The 21,518-nt window shown below is 41.4% G+C and overlaps 1 protein-coding gene and 1 long non-coding RNA gene across 2 annotated transcripts; both read left to right on the top strand.

The window, feature by feature from the left end:
• Positions 1-98: 98 nt before the first annotated feature.
• Positions 99-15,437, top strand: eipr1 (EARP complex and GARP complex interacting protein 1). Its single transcript, XM_061301052.1, has 9 exons — positions 99-259; positions 426-509; positions 3,829-3,961; positions 4,098-4,254; positions 4,956-5,055; positions 6,306-6,442; positions 11,317-11,484; positions 13,010-13,177; positions 13,925-15,437. The coding sequence occupies exons 1-9, from the start codon at positions 218-220 to the stop codon at positions 14,097-14,099; spliced, it is 1,164 nt and encodes a 387-aa protein (XP_061157036.1). The 5' UTR covers positions 99-217; the 3' UTR covers positions 14,100-15,437.
• Positions 15,438-17,627: 2,190 nt separating this feature from the next.
• Positions 17,628-20,919, top strand: LOC133169546 (uncharacterized). Its single transcript, XR_009718426.1, has 3 exons — positions 17,628-19,548; positions 20,277-20,555; positions 20,641-20,919. It is a non-coding gene; the product is annotated as an uncharacterized LOC133169546 (long non-coding RNA).
• The last annotated feature ends 599 nt before the right edge of the window (positions 20,920-21,518 follow it).

Below are 21,518 nucleotides of genomic sequence, written 5' to 3'. Positions count from 1 at the left end.
CATATAAATGGCGTGCGAACTATTCTTGAAAACATTTACGTACGCTTTAGAAAGTACTCAACGGTGAATACTCATGGTTACGCATTCCGTCTACGGACTTGCAACGCAAGCCTTTTTACAATCGCGGAAGTATCGGTTCCATTCTAAACTGCTCTGTTTACGAGTCTATCGTGTTGTTTATATATTTTAATCTTACTCATTCGACAGTACATGCAAAATGGAAGATGATGCACCTGTCATTTATGGTCTTGAATTCCAGGTATGGATCTTGCTGTTATATTATTGTAGAATTTGACTTTACCTTGCTAAAAGATGATCGCACGTTTTCATGTTGCTTTTATTTGCACACTTTTTGTCATGCGTTTTAATGTGATGCATTGAGCTGTATCTAAAGTGTTGCTCGTGCATGCTTCATCTGATTGCAGGCTCGATCACTCACTGCACAGACAGCTGAAACGGATGCTATTCGTTTCCTTGTGGGTACACAGTCGTTAAAGTTTGACAACCAGGTGAGACAACAAATTGATCCAAGTTAAACTGTAATTTACGGGGAAATGCAAATTATCCATTATATTAATAATGTTGATTTTTGGTTCATACTGTCAGATGTTCCATTTGGTAAAATGGTACATGGCATTATATTGAGGTAATGTTTTTCCCCATCATGAAGGAACTAAAACTAATCAATGAAAAAAAAAAAATAAAGTAAAATTGTTATCTATCTTTGTGAAGAAAAGTGTATATACCCCTATAAAGTGTAATTTAAATAGCCCTGTACTAAGTATAGCAACAAATGCACTGATAAACTTGGGCAATAACCTCACAATATCCACTGAGACATTAAACATTTGGTTGATTTCGTCATAATTTCAAGACTAATGTCTGATATAACTATGCATTAAAAATACAGTTATCTAATAAGACTAATAAGTTAGTAAGGTACATTTGCGGAATGTGAATTTTAACTCTGTTTTGAGTTTTATGCGGCTGCTGCACTGGGGTGGGGGGCTTTGACAGAGAGCATGTCTGCTACAATTACACGCCATGGTGATCGCCTTGAATTTTAATCTGCAGTGCTCCTGCATTAGTGCCATCTTCCCACGTCGTCAAACAAATGGCTTAGCTTCTTCCTCCGACTTCCTGAGCGTATGTGACGTAAGCACGATGTGCCCGCTTGCAGTTTTGCTTTTCTATGTGCTTACGTGAGGTGCCAATAAAAAATGTTCACGTGTTCTTTTGTTTGTACTGCTTCTTATGTGTAAATGAGAAGAAAGCAGAGTTTGTATTGAATGCATCTCTGCATCCATATCTTGCATAGGTCATTTCAGAGACAGATGAGAGAAACAGTTGGTGCTAACCGGGTGGAGAAATAATTAGCTCTCTGGGAAACCGAGAGGGATGACGGTGAGAGCGAAAAATGTCTGCCTGGAGAAAAATGAGCCTGTTTTCTGGCAGACTTGAATGTGAAAATGGTCTGGCACAAAACGTGAAGCGAGCTCTTTCCAAGTCTTGGATAGAAACAGTCCAAAATGGGGAACTGTGACAAGGAGCACTTGATCTATGTTCATTCTAATCACACAATGTCAATAACTCAATATATTATTCCCGACACTTCCTTTACTGAAGCATTCACCTTCCCCCCATAAAAGCCTCCCAAAAACTGTTTTAGTTTATTTTCTTTTCATGCAAGATAAATCTGCCGACAAGGTCTTCATCATCAGGCAGCAGCGTAACCTTTGGAAATCAGTTTCTAACCCTTTCCTGCTCTGCTCGCCTGCCCGCGGTCACGACACAGCCGGGACGTGTTGTCGTCCTCCGGGGATAACGCTATTGTCCGTTTCCAGCAATGGTGGCAGTCCTTTAGCCAAACAAAAAAACAGAGAGAAGCGAGTCACGCTGCAGAGGTGGCTTTATTTATCCTCCCGATGCTCATTAAAGTCGACTCAAGCTGCTTTGCTCTCAACGGCACCTCTTTGCACACACACCTTTGCACTTCTCTGCCAGGCAGCCCACGTCTTCCTCACGCATGGAAATAGTGGAGTTTTCCAAGATGTCAGGATCCGCTGGTCAACATGCACGAATGACTTGGAGCTTTTACAGCATCGTTGTGGTTTCAGAACTATGTTTTTGTACTTTCCACTTTTTGCATGTTTACTAAGTCCTAACAGTAAGAAAAATGTTTTTTGGATTTGGCATTTCATCCGGGAGAGCTCCTTCTGTATCCATAAGCCTTCTGGCCTCTCCACCTCCCATTAAGCATAATGCAGGGTGGAAATGTCTCTCTTAACTCGCACTGCACCTCTCAAATCCCTGGGAGACCAATAGCTCCAATGACAGATCGGAATGTGTGTGTCGGCATGGCATTTAAGGCCGCTAATGAGATAAAGTGCCCAAGCTTGGCACCTCTCACCCGCATTCTACTCCTCCGTAGCGCTTACTGTCATCTGTGCGGCTAAAGAGCTTTAGAACACAGGCCCCTGAAGTGGGGTCCACAAGCCAGCTTGGCTTTATCCCTCCCTTACTTACCTCCCCCCCCTCCCAGCTCTACCTCTCCCTGCTTCCCTTCCAGCACATAATTAAAAGCGCTGGGCCGGGTGCCCAAGTGGTTCAAAGTTATGAGTCACTCCCCAGGCTTGGAAGAGCCAGGCATAAATCACCTAGGGGGGGTGGGCCGCTTGGAGGTTCTCTTTCCCCTCACCTGGGTTTATTCGGCAGGACCCGATTACTAAGGCCCTCCAATTACCCCGTCCCCGTCGGTGTGAATTTATTTGTACCGCTCCCCCAGCACCATTAAATTATAACTTTGCTTAATTTTTTTTTTTCTTGCTTGATGCAGTCCAAGCCAAGGTTAATAGCCGCCTTGGTGACTTTGAGGTGGTCGAGGGACTCTGACGCCACGATGCTTGCTCTTCCCCTCCTTTTCCGTTAAGCCTGTATATGGCAAACAGGCACAATGAGTGGGAGTTACTGTCCGGGGGCATCCCCATTTACAGTCCTGGGTGACATTGTAAGTGGAATCCGCCATTGCCTTTAGTTGTCTGATGAACCCGAGAGAACGTCACTTTTTACAGCACGGCAAGCCCTGAACTGAATTCAACCGAAGGCCCCCGTCCGTGTTGAATAGATTCCTACGTAATGAAAGTCCCTCAGTAAAACGTGAAGGTTATGAAATAAAAGTTTACCTTGTTGGACTTTTAGATAGCTGTTGATTGTTTTTAACATCAGCCAAGGCCTAAGTAATATCACGGGTCAAGAACCTGCCTTCTCAGATGCACCCGGTATTAATAATATAGTTGAAGGGTTGCATCCCTTGTAAATCTTTACTGGCCGGATTTAACTGCAGTGATGTACAAGTGTGCTCACGGGCCCAACTATATAACGGCAGTACTGACAAGCTGGCTGACGTGTTGCTGGCGCCAACCTTGGCGAACTCATCATCGTACGGAGCGAAATGAATGATAAATATACTGTATTAAACAGGAGTGCATTTCTGAAGCACCTTTTGGCATTTTCAACATCATTTTCAACATCATTTTAATGCTTACCGTAATTTTCGGACTATAAGTCGCACCGGAGTATAAGTCGCACCAGCCATAAAATGCCCAAAAAAGTGAAGAAAAAAAAAACATATATATGTATATAAGTCGCTCCTGAGTATAAGTCGCCCCCCCCCCACCCAAACTATGAAAAAAACCGCGACTTATAGTCCGAAAATTACGGTAGTTATGTCATACTTTATTTTCAAGTCTTTTATTGATGAATTAATGAATGGGATTTAAATGGCGATGCTAGCAACCTCGTCACTGTTTCTGTTGTCTTTCCTTCAAGATCCACATCATTGACTTTGATGACGAGAATAACATCATTAATAAGAACGTCCTTCTCCACCAAGCTGGAGAGATCTGGAACATCGATGCCAGTCCTGCAGACAAAGACGTACTGAGCACCTGCTACAACAAAAGTACGTCCCCCTCCATTGATGCATTTTGTTTTCCTTCACCAAACATTCAAGTATGTGTTGCTTGTAAGACTTTGGTAGGCTCTACTTATTTGATTTGACTCTCTATGAATAATTCAATTTGTCCAATCTTCTGCAGCCAGCGACAGCCGTGTGGTGTCCTGTGCAGCAGTATGGCGGATGCCCCCCACTTGGGAAACAGGAAGCCAAGAGTCACCTGATGACTCCGCTCACAATCCCCAAAACTTGGAACTGCTTTGTCACCTAGACGACGGTGCCCACGGCAACGCAGCCTGGTAAACGTTAAAGCACTATTTGATTGGTATTGATCATATTTTATCTATCAATCTATCAGCCGGCTGATGTTGCCTCTCTTTCTTTATCTCGCTAATCCATCTACAGTATCTTTCTTGTCTATTCTTATTTTTTTTCAGGGTTATTTATTTATTTATTTTTCTACGTCCCTGACATTTGAATATTGTTTGACTTTGTGGCACTCAGACTATCGACCGGCCCACTTCTCCAGTTTTCGTCACAGGCCGAGTCTTTTGTACGGCACAATGCCTCCCGAAAACTCAGCGGCTATGAGAAAGGAAATCAATGCTCATTTTTCATTTCAGTCCAGCGTTCATCACTATCTCTCGATTGCTATCATTTTTAGAGATGCCAATCAGTAAAAGTGATGCATACTGTAACCGCGCGAGGAAGCGATAAAGATGGAGGGTGGCGTATCGCAAACGTGGCTTGCTTAAAAACAACCCATTTTGTGTTTGGAATTGGGTCGACCCAGGAAGTTGGGTCAGTTTGACAAAGCTGGCTATTTTCTGGAACAGAATAGCTTTGGTCTGCATCGCCTTACCGTATATATAGTTCAGTAGATGATGCCATCATATTTTGCATCTTATGAGATTGTACAGATAGTTTTCAGCGATTACACTCGTTGATGTGTTTAAAAAGAAAAAAAAAAATCGTGTGTGTCTTTTGAATCAATCCACAGCGTACTGTGGGAGCCAATGGGAGATGGCAAGCGTGTGATTTCATTGGCTGATAACCATATTCTTCTCTGGGATCTGCAAGAGAGCTCCACGCAGGCCACAGTAAGACACACAAACGATTACACACACGGTGCACTGTTAACTGCATAACAAACACACTGCATATCTCACAATAGTATCCTCATTATTTGATAAACACCATATTGTCTGGATGTTATCAGGTGAACAATTCCTGTGACACTAGCTGGGTCCGCTAATCGTCGTTGCTCTGCTACTCGGCTCAGAATAACGCCACCCCCGTCCGTCTTCTACATACATTACCTGAAGTTGCAAAATTTGATTGTAAATAGTTGGGTTTTTTTTTTCAATACCATACGAGCTCAGCTTTCATTATTTTGCAAACACTTTGGGAAGACCTTTGACAAGATTTTTCATCTAGAGAACCACTTGTTCATTAATCAGGAATGAGTTGGTCCGGCTTGTCAAGATTTTATCCAAATTTACAAATGTTTGTCGATCATTTTTTTCCAATTTACTTGTGTAGAGAAGTAATGGACATCATTTCTAAATGTTTTACTTGGCCAACTGCTTTCAGATTGCGTGCGCTCTGGTAAGTAGTGACCTCAATGTGAGGTCAAGTACAAGCACAGGGCCACCACGTGAGGTCTTAATCCTATCTTTTGACACCAACACTGGACAGCAGAGGTATTAAAGCCCATATCAAGGGAGAAGAGGAGAGTTGGAAAGTAATCGTGGGAGGCTGTATAATGAGAAAAGGAAGATGGAGGGAGCAATGGACGGCCAAGCTTGATTGGAAAGATGTAGGCTGGGAGGCAGAGCAGGACGTATGGATGTGGGAAGAGAGTGCGCTTGATTAGGAGAGCGGGAATGAAAAAGAAGGGAAAAAAAAAGCTTGGCAGTCAAGACAAATTCCTCTGGTACTGATGAGAATGCTAATACCTCTCTCTCTTCCTGCCACCCTTCTCATCCCGGTTTTCCTGTCTCCCTAACCCTCTATCTTTATGTGTTCATTTCAAACCCTCGGCCTGGATTATCATTTCATCAATGTGTTTTTTGGCATAACCGTATATGCATATGAAAGAGGCTCATCCGCATACAGCGGATATTTAAAGTCTACACACCCCTGCTCAAATGCCTTTTTTTTTGTGGCGTAAATAAAGGACACATTTTTTCAAAGCCACATCTAACCTGAACAGATCAATTAAAAAAATATCTATAGAAGAGAAGTAAAAAATAAGCAAGAGGGGGTGGGACACTGGCTGAGCTATGTGGCTACAATTCTAAATGGCTGCTTGGAGGTGTTAATGAGGTTGCTTTTTGATTCTTTGCAGGTCTCCAGTACTGCTATGCTTGAGGGAAAGGGGCAACTTAAGTTCACTTCAGGCAAATGGAGCCCTCACCATAACTGCAGCCAACTTGCCACTGCAAGTGACACGGCCATAAGAGGCTGGGACCTCCGTACCATGGGGTGAGTTTTGGTTCAGGAATTTTCTCATTCATCATTCAACTCTCTCGTGACTTAAAAAAATGGGCGTGACTCTAATCACAAACCATGTTTATGCAAATGTTGCAGGTTGTTAGTAGATTTGCGTATGTTGTGCTTGTTTGTGATCTATACGATGATGATGTGTTAGGTCAGCACATGTCCGTGAGGGGGGGGGCTGTACTCGAGGAATAATAATCACCTTGCCATCGATCACCATGATAACAGCAAAGTGCAGAGGAGATTGAGAGGGGCGCTCGGTGAAGGAGATAGACAAGAAGAGAATGTATTTACAAGATGTGTATCGCAAGCCCTGATAGAATGGATGAAACTCCGCTATCACTCCGCCTTGTAACAAACTTCCTCCGCACTTTATTTTGGCTAGCCACAAAAACATTGTCTCATCTTTAAAGATCACAACGCTTGATTTTGATGGATTGGAACTTTCGGAAGACTTTCCAGTTCATTTGTATTTTTAACGTGCCTTGAGATAGAAGCCCAATTAGTTCCGTGCTCTTAACTCAAAGCACTGGTCCATTTCAGTAGACAACTACGCGAAAAAACTCAACAGTTTTTAAATCTACTTTTACATATGTTAGAGTTGATTTCCGAGTGACCTTTGGAACCTTGCAGCAGTCAAATCAGTTCTAGCTAACCTTTTCATAGATTTCCAGCCACCGTGACTCTATTGGACGGATATTTAGAGACTTGTATTCGTGACCTTAGGCAGACGGCAGAATAAAAATGAACAATGAGTTTAGCGTTATTGAAGACATTGCTAGTGGAGTGGATCAATTTCTACATAATGTATTGTTCACATTAGCCCTGCAGACTAATGCGGAGTTTAATCTTCCCTTCTTTTGCATGAGCAATTCCGGTTTAACATCGCCGCGAAAAAATATTCTACTCAATCTAAAAAAAATCGTTGTTTTTTTTTTGCTTCAATGTATTTGTTTACATTTTCTTTGTGTTTTAACCCAAAATATCCCATTTCTGCAATTTTTATCATACTTGGTGATTCTGAACGTTGCAATGAGGACAAAAGAACGAGACCACTTTGTTTGAACATTAAGATGAACTGCCCAAAACTGTGCATGCCCGTAAAAGGCAGTTTGACACGAATTCTCAATGGATGTCACTTTCAAAATATTAATTTAAAAAAAGCGACAACGACAATGAATTATTCACCACGTCTCTCCGTTTGTGTACCTGTTTATCTTTCTTCGTTATTATTTCTCCCCATCTGATGTACCTCCCTCCAAACCTGCCATCCTGTCATCCTTGTCTGCCAGCCCAATCTCAAAGCCAGGCTTTAATTTCGAACAGCAACGAAATGATTGCTCTCCTCGTTCGATTTTTCTTTTCCTTCTCCCCATCCTTTCACACAGCAGTTGTCATAGAAACAGAGGCTGTGTGTGTGTGTCTGTGTGTGTGTGTCTGTGTGACTATGACCGTCTGTTCCAGTCGATTCCCTCAGCAGAGAGATTTATCGGCTAGACTAAGCCAGTAGGAGGTTTTGTGTACCAGGTTTTCCTCTGGAATTTGTGTATCCAGTCACATTGTGAGAATCAATGTTCCTTCTAATTTTCCACGGGCCTGAGTATTCACACCAACTCTCTGATGGTCAACAGAAATCATGCCACTGTTGGTTTGGATAAATGAATTCAATGTTAAACAGAGTGTACCATTTAGAGGAGTGAAAAAAAAAACGAGCTCATGAAGCAAATCTGAAGCTTCATTTGCTCATCACTATCCGTGTGACAAAAATGTCCACAATTTCACTATTTTGTGTCTTTTTTTTTGCCAAGTACCGTAATTTTCGGACTATAAGTCACACCGGAGTATAAGTCGCACCAGCCATAAAATGCCCAAAAAAGTGAAAAAAACAAACATATATATGTATATAAGTCGCTCCTGAGTATAAGTCGCCCCCCCCACCCAAACTATGAAAAATAAACGCGACTTATAGTCCAAAAATTACGGTAATCTTTTAGATTTCTTTGTATGAGACAAATATAAAAAATGCAACATTCCAATGCAGCTCAAGTTTGGATTTTTGGGGTGTGCACCGTGTGAGAGGGTGGGAAGAGTGTTTAATCACAGAGAGACTGAAAAGTCACAAATTCTTAGCACTCGAGAGACTTTTTAACACAAGTTTCGGTGCTTGAAGTAAGGATTTGTGAATAACTTATGAATCCCAGTCCAATGTTTTCTGATTTTGATGGAAACATTTATGTGATTGTTTGCTGCTCTACTTTTTTTTTTTGCATTTTCCGCATTTAGACACAAGAGTATTTGTGAGTATTTTTTTTTTTTTTATCTGCTAGTGCCTAACAGTGTGTGTAATAGGTCCCCTGTTCCCCCATCAACCCCCATCACACACTCTCAGCCTTGCTGGCTGAATGACAGTAGATTGAGTGTGTTTGGTGGCTTAGGCAGAACACGACGATAATCCCCCACAATCATACAAACACACACTTGGTGCACATGGAAAAAAAAAAGTCCCAGGTCTCTCCACTATTAGCTGGAGCCGAGGGAGTGGATGTGTGAGCGTGTTGCTTTGTGTTCATGTGTGTGTAGCGGGGATTGCTTAGTGACACCGGAGAGGGAAAAGGCGAAACAAACCCAATTTCCTGCTCCATTTCCTTTTCACATGGCAGGCACGTCCCATTCCACGCTGGAACGGGTTAAACACTAGCCACCCCTGAGCCCGGGGTCACAGCTTTTACACAGGAGACCAGAGCCCCGTGAATAAATCATGTGCCTCGGCTTCAAAATTAAACATGAAATTGTTACTTGAAGTAAAAGTGACGTTTGGACTCGGCTCAAACGTGCCGTTTTGTGCCTGATGCGGATTCCACCACTCACCTGACACGGAATGGGATTATGACGTTTGAATACGAAGAACGGGGAGAGATTTCAATACAATGTGGTGCAAGCGAAAAGAAAACGTTGACAAATACTTTTGATTACAAGATTCAACAACTAGTATTTCGAAATAAACCCTAATGCTTTGGAAGCTGGTCTCTTGTTGATGTTTACAGAGATGACAATCTGACAGCAGTCTTCACGGAGCACATGAAATAGTGACACATGTGACGTGACAGCCCAAAAAAGAAGCTTTGAAAGTAATTTCTCTTAAAAATCAATATTCAGGTTGATCGTTGTTGCTCTACAATTGAATCGTGATTTGTTATCCTTTTGTTTTTATGGCCTCGCCGAGAAAGAAATGTCAACATAATCACTTTAAAAATGTTTGATTTTTCAATTAACATTTGTAAATGGAAAGATGGGTAAAGGTGATTTGCTGCCACTGGAGCTACTCAAATATCAAATACCGTATTTTCTGCCCTATAAGGCGCACCTAAAAACCTAAAATTTTCTCAAAAACCAACAGTGCGCCTTATAGCCCGGTGCGCCTTATATATGGACCAAATTCCTCAATTTAAACTGGCCCAAAGCATTGTGTCATGAAATCAATCATAAGTGGCCCGCTGAAGACTATGAATCATGACTCAAAAAGACTATGGATCATTATTTTATGATTATAAAGTAATTTGTTTCCGTCTGAAGTTGAAATAAAAAAGATAAAATGGAGAATGATTTGATTTGGATTAAAAATCTGACATGATGCATTAATGGTGCGCCTTATAGTCCGGTGCGCCTTATATAAGGATAAAGTTTTAAAATGGGCCATTCATTGAAGGTGCGCCTTATAGTCCGGTGCGCCTTATAGGCCGGAAAATACGGTACTTCCTTTTGTTCCACGGATACATAACAGACATTGATGAAAGCATCAATTCCAAATCAGCTGTTTTTATTATGACAAATGCATTAGATATTGAAAATATCCCATAGAAATTGGAAGAATTTGAACACAACTCATAAAAGCTATAAAGGTTAAAGGTGAGCTTTTTAACAGGATCACTTTTTATGTATACGCTTGATTCACACATGATGATGTATAGTCACTCGACTTGTTATTATACATTGTGTCGCACAAAAGCTTCTAGCTGTCTTGACCTAATTGAAGCCCAGCAGTTTGCCCCAGGTCATTCTCTTATACCTCCCTTATTTTAATGAGATTTTTAATTAGCATGTTAATTGCCTAATGTGATCAGAGGGGTGACGAGCTAGCTAGCTATCTGCTGTTGGCATCCAGCTGGGCCATAACACTTGAGGCTTTCCACTCTGCTGAACATAACCCAACCAAGCTGAGCTTTATTAGGCGAGTCTGGAGAGGAAATGGTTTTTGAAGATAGAAACTTTTTCTCGTCTTTTGTTTTCTTTCATTTATCCACGCTTAAGGGAGAAGTCGAGCCACCGTGGTGAGAATCTCTAATTAGCAAACTGTTATTTAATATACCACGACAAAAAGAAGTATATATATATATATATAAATACACTGAATGGCTGTTTGTTTATAAATAATGATAGTATATTATTTCTATTATACTGTATTTCAAATGTTACATTTCAGTCACGCAGTAAATGTGAAAGTCTTTGGAGGTGTCGAATTTGACCAAATAGATGGACGCAGACTTCTCTGTTCCACCGCCATGCCATGATATGAACTTGGACTAGCAGGAACCCGGAGCTGTGTGGTTTTTGCCTTTATGATAAACCAACATCGGGTGTCAGCTTCTTTATTGAGCTTGGCTTTGGCTGACAGACTCACACTTGGGAATGTCTGGACAGCGTGAATCTCTCTCTCTCACTTTTTATTGTTCTTTTAAATCAACTTCTTTCCTTACTCCTTTCCCGTATCTTTTTCTAATTGCTATTCCCTATTATCCTTTAATCTTCGCCCAACTTTTTGAAAAACCTTCCCCTCATCTCTGTCTCTCTTTCCTCCTCAGTCAGATTTACTGTATCGAGAACGCCCATGGGCAGCTGGTACGTGACCTTGACTTCAACCCAAACAAGCAGTATTATTTGGCCAGCTGCGGAGACGACTGCAAAGTTAAGTTCTGGGATGTGCGTAACGTCCAGGAGCCCGTCAAAACCCTGGAGGAACACTCTCATTGGTGGGTAGACTGTGTTTTTGCATACCCCAAAAAAAGCTCCTGATATTCAAGTCTTCCTATTAAAGAGGAAGGACTGATGGCGAAAGGGAGCGATTTATAAAAATCTGATTAATACTGCATCATGTCTTGACGATGGATGGAAATGCGTCTGTCCTTTTTTTCCCCTTGTTTATTTCTGGAGAAAGCAGAAACCCTGAAAACTCCTCTGCACCACTGTTGATTGGTGTCTTATTTTATTAATGGCTTTATCTCCTAAATAATTGAATGGCCTAAGTACTTCTGGTGCAATAAAATGCAGTTATACGCTAATTACATTTTAAATAGGCAGTTACTCCTTCTGACAGCAAAAGTTTAACCGGCGTCGGCCCGACGTGCCTGGCTCGGTTCTTCTCCCCTGCTCTGTGAAGCTGCAGGCACTGCCAAGAGCTGAACACCGTGTACTGCAGCAGTGTGGAAATGTGTGTGTGTTTGTGACGGAGACAGAAGAATTATTTCAATATTTTTCTCTTACTGTTTGATCCACAGATTTGATCAATCATGCCACATTTTAATATATTAAGGGCCTAATTTACCGTAAATTCCGGACTATTAGCCGCACCGGATTATAAACCGCACCAGCTAAAATTGGGGGATATTTTAGTTTTTTTCTTATATAAGCCGCACCGGACTAAAAGCCGCAGGGTTCAAAACTTTGGAAAAATGTCGCGGCTTATAGTCCGGAATTTACGGTACTCAAGTTTGTGTGTGCAAAAATGGGGTACAAACTAGATGGGCAACTCAAACAAAAGCTGATCGACCAACTGGGCACTCCTAGGAAATGCCTAAAATTGCCGTGCAGTTTATTTTCCCTGCTCTGGGAGGAGTGTATGCAAATTGTTGTTTATCAAACCAGAGATGAATTGCCATAGTTGAGTTTGTCACGGTTTTCCCCTCAACTACTCTTTTTGGGTGGTAGGGTGTGGAGCGTCCGCTATAACCACAGCCACGACCAGCTGGTGTTGACGGCCAGCAGCGACAGCCGCCTCATCCTCTCCAACATGGTGTCCATCTCCTCGGAGCCATTTGGCCATTTTTCTCTTACTGTTTGATCCACAGATTTGATCAATCATGCCACATTTTAATATATTAAGGGCCTAATTTACCGTAAATTCCGGACTATTAGCCGCACCGGATTATAAACCGCACCAGCTAAAATTGGGGGATATTTTAGTTTTTTTCTTATATAAGCCGCACCGGACTAAAAGCCGCAGGGTTCAAAACTTTGGAAAAATGTCGCGGCTTATAGTCCGGAATTTACGGTACTCAAGTTTGTGTGTGCAAAAATGGGGTACAAACTAGATGGGCAACTCAAACAAAAGCTGATCGACCAACTGGGCACTCCTAGGAAATGCCTAAAATTGCCGTGCAGTTTATTTTCCCTGCTCTGGGAGGAGTGTATGCAAATTGTTGTTTATCAAACCAGAGATGAATTGCCATAGTTGAGTTTGTCACGGTTTTCCCCTCAACTACTCTTTTTGGGTGGTAGGGTGTGGAGCGTCCGCTATAACCACAGCCACGACCAGCTGGTGTTGACGGCCAGCAGCGACAGCCGCCTCATCCTCTCCAACATGGTGTCCATCTCCTCGGAGCCATTTGGCCATTTGGTGGATGATGAGGATCTCAGCGAGGGGGAGGACAACCACCAAGATGATAAGTAAGAGCAACAAAATGTTACATGAGAAATTGAAGCATCAGGGTCAGACAGAAATGGGCATTATTAAGAATTGTCGTGCAGGGTTGAATGGCCAAGAGTAAAAAAAAAAAAAAAAAGTTGAGTCCAGTCCTCCTTTGAATCATCCATCGTGCTTACCCAACTGCAGCTTTCCTGCTTACCAAACTGAAATATTGCTTCATACTGTAAATAGCCCATTTTCAAGACTAATTGAGGCTTCTCTAAAAATGATTTTGTATTAAATATATTGCAAATTATGATCGCAGAAGACTTTAATAGCATTTCCAACAATAACATGCTCGACGCTTAAGATATAACAAAGTAAACAATCTACAGTCTTTTTTTTTTTTTTTTAATTCACTTGTACAGACTACAGATCACATGAATTGTGGGAAAAACTGGAAAAAAGTTTTATAAATCACATAAACCAAGCCTTTGAACATTTTATATCCAGTCTAACTCCTCCAACTGTGGAGTTTTATCCTGACTGCTGAATCACTGAAGCAGGAACACCAGCAAAGGACCGTCCTTGATGGAATTAATTATCCATTTAATTGTTAGCGATATTATAGGAACGTGATTGTGAAGCCTCACAACAAATGGAACGGGGTTGCGCTAACATGGTTCATACGTAATATTATTAACAGTACAAGATATAAACATCTCGTCTCATTTTTTTTTCCCCTATCTTGCAGCTTTTTTCATATGTTCTGCATGCTTGTGTTGCAGGGGCAAGGAGCCTCTGAAAGACAGCGTGGTGTCCACCTACGAGGAGCACGAAGACAGCGTATATGCAGCTGAGTGGTCATCGGCCGATCCGTGGCTCTTCGCCTCGCTCAGCTACGACGGCCGCTTAGTCATCAACAGGGTCCCCCGTACTCTCAAATACCAGATCCTGTTGTGAGCGGACGGACGTATGGTGGATTTCCCAAAACTGTAATTCATGTAAATACAATCCACCCACAATCAGTGACTTAATTAAACGTTCCCGTTAAGAGTTCAGTGAGATGTTCAGTGTCACCGGAAAAACTTGGGAATTAGGAATTTCTCATGAATTTAGTAGGAAGTTAATAATTTTGATGAAATGAAATTCAAAATAATTCAATTATTTATTCCTAAATGCAACATGGATCCATTGCTTGTGAGGCTTCAGCTTTCCGCTGATAATTACAACCTCACCTCAGTGTATCTGACTCATTTGCATGGAGGATAGTTTTTTTTTTTTGCCTGCTTGAAATGAAGCTCACGCTTTAACATGATTCTCTGCACTGTGGGTGGAGAGCGGACAGAGCAAGAGAAGAGAATTACTGACAGCCATAGAAGGGGAGTTAAGAGGTCCGCAGCCAGCACCCATGGGAGGTGACGAGAGCGGCGTGATCTGTACGCGTGAAGTGGAGGAAGGAAGCCCAGTCCCCTCCAGGGTTGATAGTGGGCTTCATGAAATCCACAACCATGCACATCTTGTCCCTATATCATATTCTTATTTTAAATCTTACTTTATTTTTCGAAACTCTTCGACCCCTGACTTAGTTTGGTCTTGCTCGGGCAGGAAGTTGTCGACATGAGCCTGAAGACTTTTTTTCCACCCACTGCATTGATTGACAATAACAACAGGAGTCAATTTGGAAGAAAATATTCGTAGCACTTGTAAATGTTACTTTCTTACTTTCTCGTGAGCGGCAGTGTTTTCTGCTCCACAATCTCCGCAGCAGCATCTATACTGTAAAACATCAACTCATCGCTTTTGATATTAGCTGAAAGTACCCTGTAGTCGCCCAAAGCTCCAGATTGCCCTAAGCTACTTATTTATAATTTCATCATTTCTGCAGAAGATAAACAGCTCGTGGAAGGGACTTTGAATTTTTGTGTCTGCATTAAGTCATTTAGTAAGAAAATATGTCTTCTTGAAAGTGCTATTTTTACATACAGTACAATATTTCAACACATTTGCTTGATTAAACACACAAAGATAATTAAATTCCAATAAGACAAATATCTCTAAAAATGTAATACATAGAATAAAAGGAGAAATGGGGAAATGCTAAAATCTCATCTCTGATATATTATAATTGTAACGTACTGTACATTAAAATACTCCAGCCGATTCTTATTCAGAAACAGCCTAGATAGATCAAAATAGAAACCAACCATGTTGAAAGCATCACGCTGTACAGAGCTCTCTATATAATGTTAATAAATCAATGAATCATTCCTACTCAACTAAATGCTTCCATCCCTTTGACGACTTAAAGGTCTTATTTCATTCATCAATTACATTTACAAAGGCACCACTGACGTAGATTACGGACTGACCTTTTATTGGTCGGGGTCAAAGAGACCACAATAGAGGTGCTAATATCATCCAGCTCCTTCATCCAAAGCCATTGTCCCTTAATGAATGAACAAGCACAGCATTATTTATGACCCTCGCCACTAACCAACGCATATGTAGCTTTCAAAAGCTCTAATTGCGCTCATTTCTCATGTGGAATGTTGACATTTACTCTCTAATGGCGGCTATATGAAGTCACAGATGTTCACATGACACCGTCATTCAATTTGCAGGCCAATTTTTTCGTGTGAGCTGTATTAATAACTAATAATGGAGCTATTTTGTTCATTGAATTTCTCTTTTTACAATCAAGTCGCCAGGTAATTAATTACTCAGGGGCCACTTAACCCGTGATATTTGTACTCGGCCGACAACGAATGAAAACTTCACAGTTGTGACTCCAGCTCCCGTGTGTGAGCTTTACCGATTAATAATTAAAGTGGCCAGCGAGTCCGTCGATGAAGTCCCGGCGACACCGAGTGACCGTCTGTATGCGTTTGATCGATGGTGCGTGGAACAAACCCGCAAACATTTTTGTCAATCAAACGACACATGGACCATTCCCCGTGAAATCCATTAAAAGCAATTTGGCCGCAAAGTGGCAAAGTTCACAACTCCGTGACCGCTCAGTATTTTTAAAAACTTCATTAAAGTGTGGCTCTTCGAGTCATGCAAGAATATTCTTGGTTTAACCCATAAATAGCGATCTGATGCAATTGGGCTTTCCTTCAGAACTGTTAATGGCACCGGTTCGTTTGTCCGCCTCGCTGTTTCGAGGTGCAGGGTTCGATTCCGTAGACTTTCTGTGTTCCCTCCCACATTGGCAAACAAAAACATGCACGGTAAGCCGATCGACGACTCCAAATTGATTTCAGTGAGAATATAAATTCTGCTGTGTGATGTCATTGACCGTTTGTATGCTAGTTTGAGCCTGACTGCATTTCTGCACTAATTCAAGCGGAGTGTGCGTTTGTGTGTGTTCGTGCTATGTGCATGAGTGTGAGCTCATGCGATGATGTCGTCCTCCTGTGACCCTTGCCTGTTCCACTGTCTGGCTGCATGCTCACGCTTTCTTTCTTTCTCTCGCTCCCTCTGCTTCTTGCTCTCTCGCTCTCGCTCTCTCGCTCGCTCACATCAGACATGTCATCTGCCGCCGAGCGCGCTGACACTCTCGTGGGAGCTGCCTGACCCAGATCTGTCTTCTCCTCTTCTAGCTTGACCACACACACACACACACACACACACTTGAACACAGATGCACTTGACATTTGGGTCAGTGACAAGACATCAGGTGAGGACAGAGGAACCCAGGTGACACGGAGAACCAGTGAACCTTTGCTTTGATATTGGCCCTGTGAGCTCAACAATACACACACACACACGTCACAGTTTTAACCGTCAAACTGGGATAGTCTCTCATTTGCTGCTCTGGTCTGGAAAAAAAAAAAAAAGCAAAGGCCTTGCTATTGAAAAAGATGCAGTGCTTCACTCAAGGTGTGTTCTTTTCTCACTTCACTCCAATTCACGTGGTTCCAGTCCCAGCCAATAGGATAGTCGGAACAATAATAAAGGTGATTTGACTGCTTTTGATGGTGAAATACATTTAAAAATGACCTTGCACAAGCGACACTGGAAGCCATGGAAGTTCTTTTTCTTTTTGTGCCTTGAGATGTTGAAGAGGGTTCCAGCCAGTGTGTTAAAGAAATACATTGTAAGCAAAATATGGAAGCTAACTAGACAATTGAAGCCAAAGAAGGAAAAAAAAACCAGGTTTGAAGTGAAAAGCATCTTATCCGACTCCATCTCTTTTTTTCCAACCGAAGCCGGAAGGTTTGCGTTTGCATTGGTGATATTTGAAACTGTTGATAATTCTCTCCGCCTTGACAACAGATCCAGCAAAAAAAAAAAAAAAACAGCCCCAAAGCAGGATTCTGCCACCACCATGCTTTATTGTAAGTATTCAGTTTCAAACACCGGCTTTGCCCCTAACATTTGTTCAAAGATTTCATTGGATCTTGACACGTTTGGGAAACGTCAAATTTGTAAACTGTAACCAAGCTTGGATTTTTTTTTTCTTTTCAGATAAGCGTTCCAGTTTGCTCCACGACTTCATAGCCCAGACAACTGAAGTCAATGAAGTCAAAGTATGTGACAGAAATTCCTGCAACTTGTCGTATTCTTGGCAGTCTCCACGAGGTGAGTTTTCATCTTGTACAATATACCAACAGTCCATTTTACAGACCCTTAACCCTTTTCACACACTCCGAATGAGCATTGTTCACTTTTGACAGGAACATTAGCCAAATAATAATCAAACGTCACAAGTAATAATTTGGAAAAAAAAAAAGTCTAATTGTCATATTCTCCAGTGTGCATTTACCCAAAGCGCCTTCCTCTATTGTCTCCCCATAATTATGAATACTTAACCCTTATTATATGTGATGAATATTGCATGGAATCTATGAATCTATAAATGCCCATCTATTTTTGGTCCCCTTTGATTGGTTGGACTTCATTTAAATCTTCCACCCTTGGCGTTCCCTGTGAAAGGCCCACTTAATGTGACTAGCCACATTTTTTTCAATTCATAATAAAACCGTACATCAGGTGTGTCCCAATTATTATTACCCTCATACTGTCCCAACAGTTTCAGCATTTAATTACAAGTAAGTGCAAGACACTCATTCATAGCGATGACAGTCATGTCTCTGAGGTGGACACACCTTTATCTACCGGGACCTCAATGGCGGGCGGTCGGTGTGTGTCTGCGATTGTGCTATAATAAGCTCTCTGTCTCCATCTTTCTCTCCTTCCTGCCTTCCAGTTCCACTTTCAGTGTGATGTGGGTGGAGAAGGAAGTGACCTATATAGGCTATGCAGCTCTGCTCTGCTACAGCTTCCTGCATGTGCAATAAGTGTGTGTATATGGCGGGCGTGTGTGTGTGTGTGTGTGTGTGTGTGTGTGTGTGTGTGTGCATGAGAGCAGATATAAATAATTCAGAGGATGCCTCAACACAACCGCCTTCAATAAAACCATCCGCCTTAATGAGTCTTAATGACAGCGACGGTGTGGAGACAACCGAAGTGTATGTGTGTGTGTTACCCTAGGCAAGTGATTGTGTGAATGCTAATGCATGTGCACGCTTTGCAGCGATCGTCTTAGCCGCCGCCGCCGCCACACGGCTGAGTGTTTGCACAGGTGCCGAAGCCAACGGCTGCCTTTGCCCCAGGCTCTGTCAAGGTTGCCCGGGGTAATATTACCTGAGACTTTGAAAAGAACATGAAAGCTGACTTCTCGGCAGGGGGGGTGAGAGGAGAAGCTGGATGGGGTGGAGCGAGAAGAAGCCGCAGCATCCTTTCCCTCCCATCAGCTTGTTTCTCAGCTTGAACTCCAAAACGACTTCCTTCCTTCCTACTTTTGTTTTTAGGTTTGCTGCATTTCATCCCTTTTTCGATTTACGCCTTGTTTGTATTCAGTCTAACGGATAATTTGACAATATATTAAAAGAGCAATTCAACTAAAATTGCTTTAAATGTCATTCTTAAGCAATTTCTTAATGGTTTACTTTGTGAATATTTCGTAATTGTAATGATGGCTAAGAAAGAGCCCTTCTTGATTTTCAAGGGATGATGTAATTGGACTTGGCAGTCGGATGAAAACATATCCGGTGTCTGTGCTATTTTAAAATAGCAAAAAAAAAGGCCTTTTTCACACTTTCAATTCACATTTGAAGTCCTTCATGTCAGCATTAACCCATCGCACCCTTTAATTTGACTTCAGTCACTACAAAGTCATAGCGCACATAAAGACCCTCACCGCAACATTAAGTCGAATTTCGCAATCGAATGAGATCAGAGAGCTGCATAAGAATTTTCCCGTCATGAATAGCATCAGTCAGGCAGTAAATAGTGCTCGTATTATAATGGGGCCCGTCTATTCATGTTCTGTACTGTTTTTCATGTTCTATGCTGGTCCTGATTCGGCTCACGGGTGAGCTGGAGCCTATGAGAAGAATCCTGGGTAGGTGGTGAGGAGTCAGCATTATTATTATTATTATTATTTTTATTTTTATATTTGTTTTTGTTTTTGTTTTTGCTTTTGCTTTTGCTTTTGCTTTTGCTTTTGCTTTTGCTTTTGCTTTTGCTTTTGCTTTTGCTTTTGCTTTTGCTTTTGTTTTTGTTTTTGTTTTTGTTTTTGTTTTTGTTATTGTTATTGTTATTGTTATTGTTATTGTTATTGTTATTGTTATTGTTATTGTTATTGTTATTGTTATTGTTATTGTTATTGTTATTGTTTTTGTTTTTGTTTTTGTTTTTGTTTTTGTTTTTGTTTTTGTTTTTGTTTTTGTTTTTGTTTTTGTTTTTGTTTTTGTTTTTGTTTTTGTTTTTGTTTTTGTTTTTGTTTTTGTTTTTGTTTTTGTTTTTGTTTTTGTTTTTGTTTTTGTTTTTGTTTTTGTTTTTGTTTTTGTTTTTGTTATTGTTATTGTTATTGTTATTGTTATTGTTATTGTTATTGTTATTGTTATTGTTATTGTTATTGTTATTGTTATTGTTATTGTTATTGTTATTGTTATTGTTATTGTTATTGTTATTGTTATTGTTATTGTTATTGTTATTGTTATTGTTATTGTTATTGTTATTGTTATTATTATTATAGCAGTCACTAAGCTACACAAACCACACATGTTTTTTTTTTTTTTTTAAATATTGACAAATTCTAAATATTTCAAATGTTCCATACTTTTGCAGAGACCCCCCACAAAGCCCATTTTGGATGTGAGCCAGTACCAAAGTGATCAGATGAAAGACCAAGTGAATATCAGACAAAAGTTGTTGAGCTGGCCGGTCCGGGGCAACTTGGCCAAAGTCATCCATCATTGTGAGCCACCTTTAGTGTCACAGCTGTTTGGGCCGGGCCACCAGCGGCCGGCTACATCTGCTGCTGGCTTGGTGTCGTCGGGGTCATCTGTGACTGCGTAAAACACAGCAGCCACTGCAACAGATGGACTGAGATACACAACGCTCCAGGTCAGAGGGCTCCAAGACATATTTTGGGTGGAAATGAGTTTGAGATTGAAAGTGATTTTATATCTATCCTCTGCTCTACCTACAGAGAAGGAAAGAGAAAATGAAACCCTTCTGACTGATTCTTTGGCAAGTTAGTGGGAAAATGAACAAATACATTTTCAGAGCTCAGAAGTCTGGGTTTCCTAAAATGATGGCAGCAAAATAAGAACACAGTGGCCCTTGCTAATTCCATCATGAAAGACGTGACAACCTGAATCCTTTCAAATGATTTATTGCAGAACGTGTATACAGAAGAGATATTGATCTCTGTGGCACTCTCAAAAGCCTTTTATGGGGACAATAAACACTTATAAATGTCACCTGACCAAACACACAAGACGTTAACGTTTAATGATTTAGTGGATCTTATTTATGGCTCTCTCTTTTGCTTATTAAAAGGCAGCCGTAAATTATCCGTCCGTCCGTCCGTCCGGTAGGCGTTCAAACCCAAGTACGCGCTGAGCTTTCGAAATTCAGACGGCGGTTATTTTAGCAGATCTGAAACGTTGCTGAAGGTTTGCACTTTCTGTCATGCCCATGTTTATCCAAACACACACACACACACACGCTAATGATGTGTTATGTTTGGATGATACGCGAATGGTCTCGTTCCATGATGACCAACCGCATGGTTGGAGCGCAGAAGCTTAATGGGCCAAACACCTTGGTGTCCATTAAAGAGGCTATGTCGGAACTGGCCGCAGTTGGTCCAATAGTGATGACCTATAGACATGACCACCGCTCTCTTGTTCCACTCTGTAATTGGAGTCCTGACAAGCAAACAGGCACATTAATGGTCATGAACTCCTCACACACACAGCAGTAGTAGATTCAGCCGAAGACACTCTTATTGGACGTCGCTCTGACAACGGTGGTTGGCACTTTGGCCTCAGCATCCGCAGCGTATTCTTTAACACTAGTATC

This window comes from Syngnathus typhle, linkage group LG16 (assembly GCF_033458585.1).
Source record: "Syngnathus typhle isolate RoL2023-S1 ecotype Sweden linkage group LG16, RoL_Styp_1.0, whole genome shotgun sequence".
Classification (NCBI taxonomy): domain Eukaryota; kingdom Metazoa; phylum Chordata; class Actinopteri; order Syngnathiformes; family Syngnathidae; genus Syngnathus; species Syngnathus typhle.
Note: the sequence above shows the minus strand (reverse complement) of the source record. Positions and strands in the feature narration are given on the sequence as shown.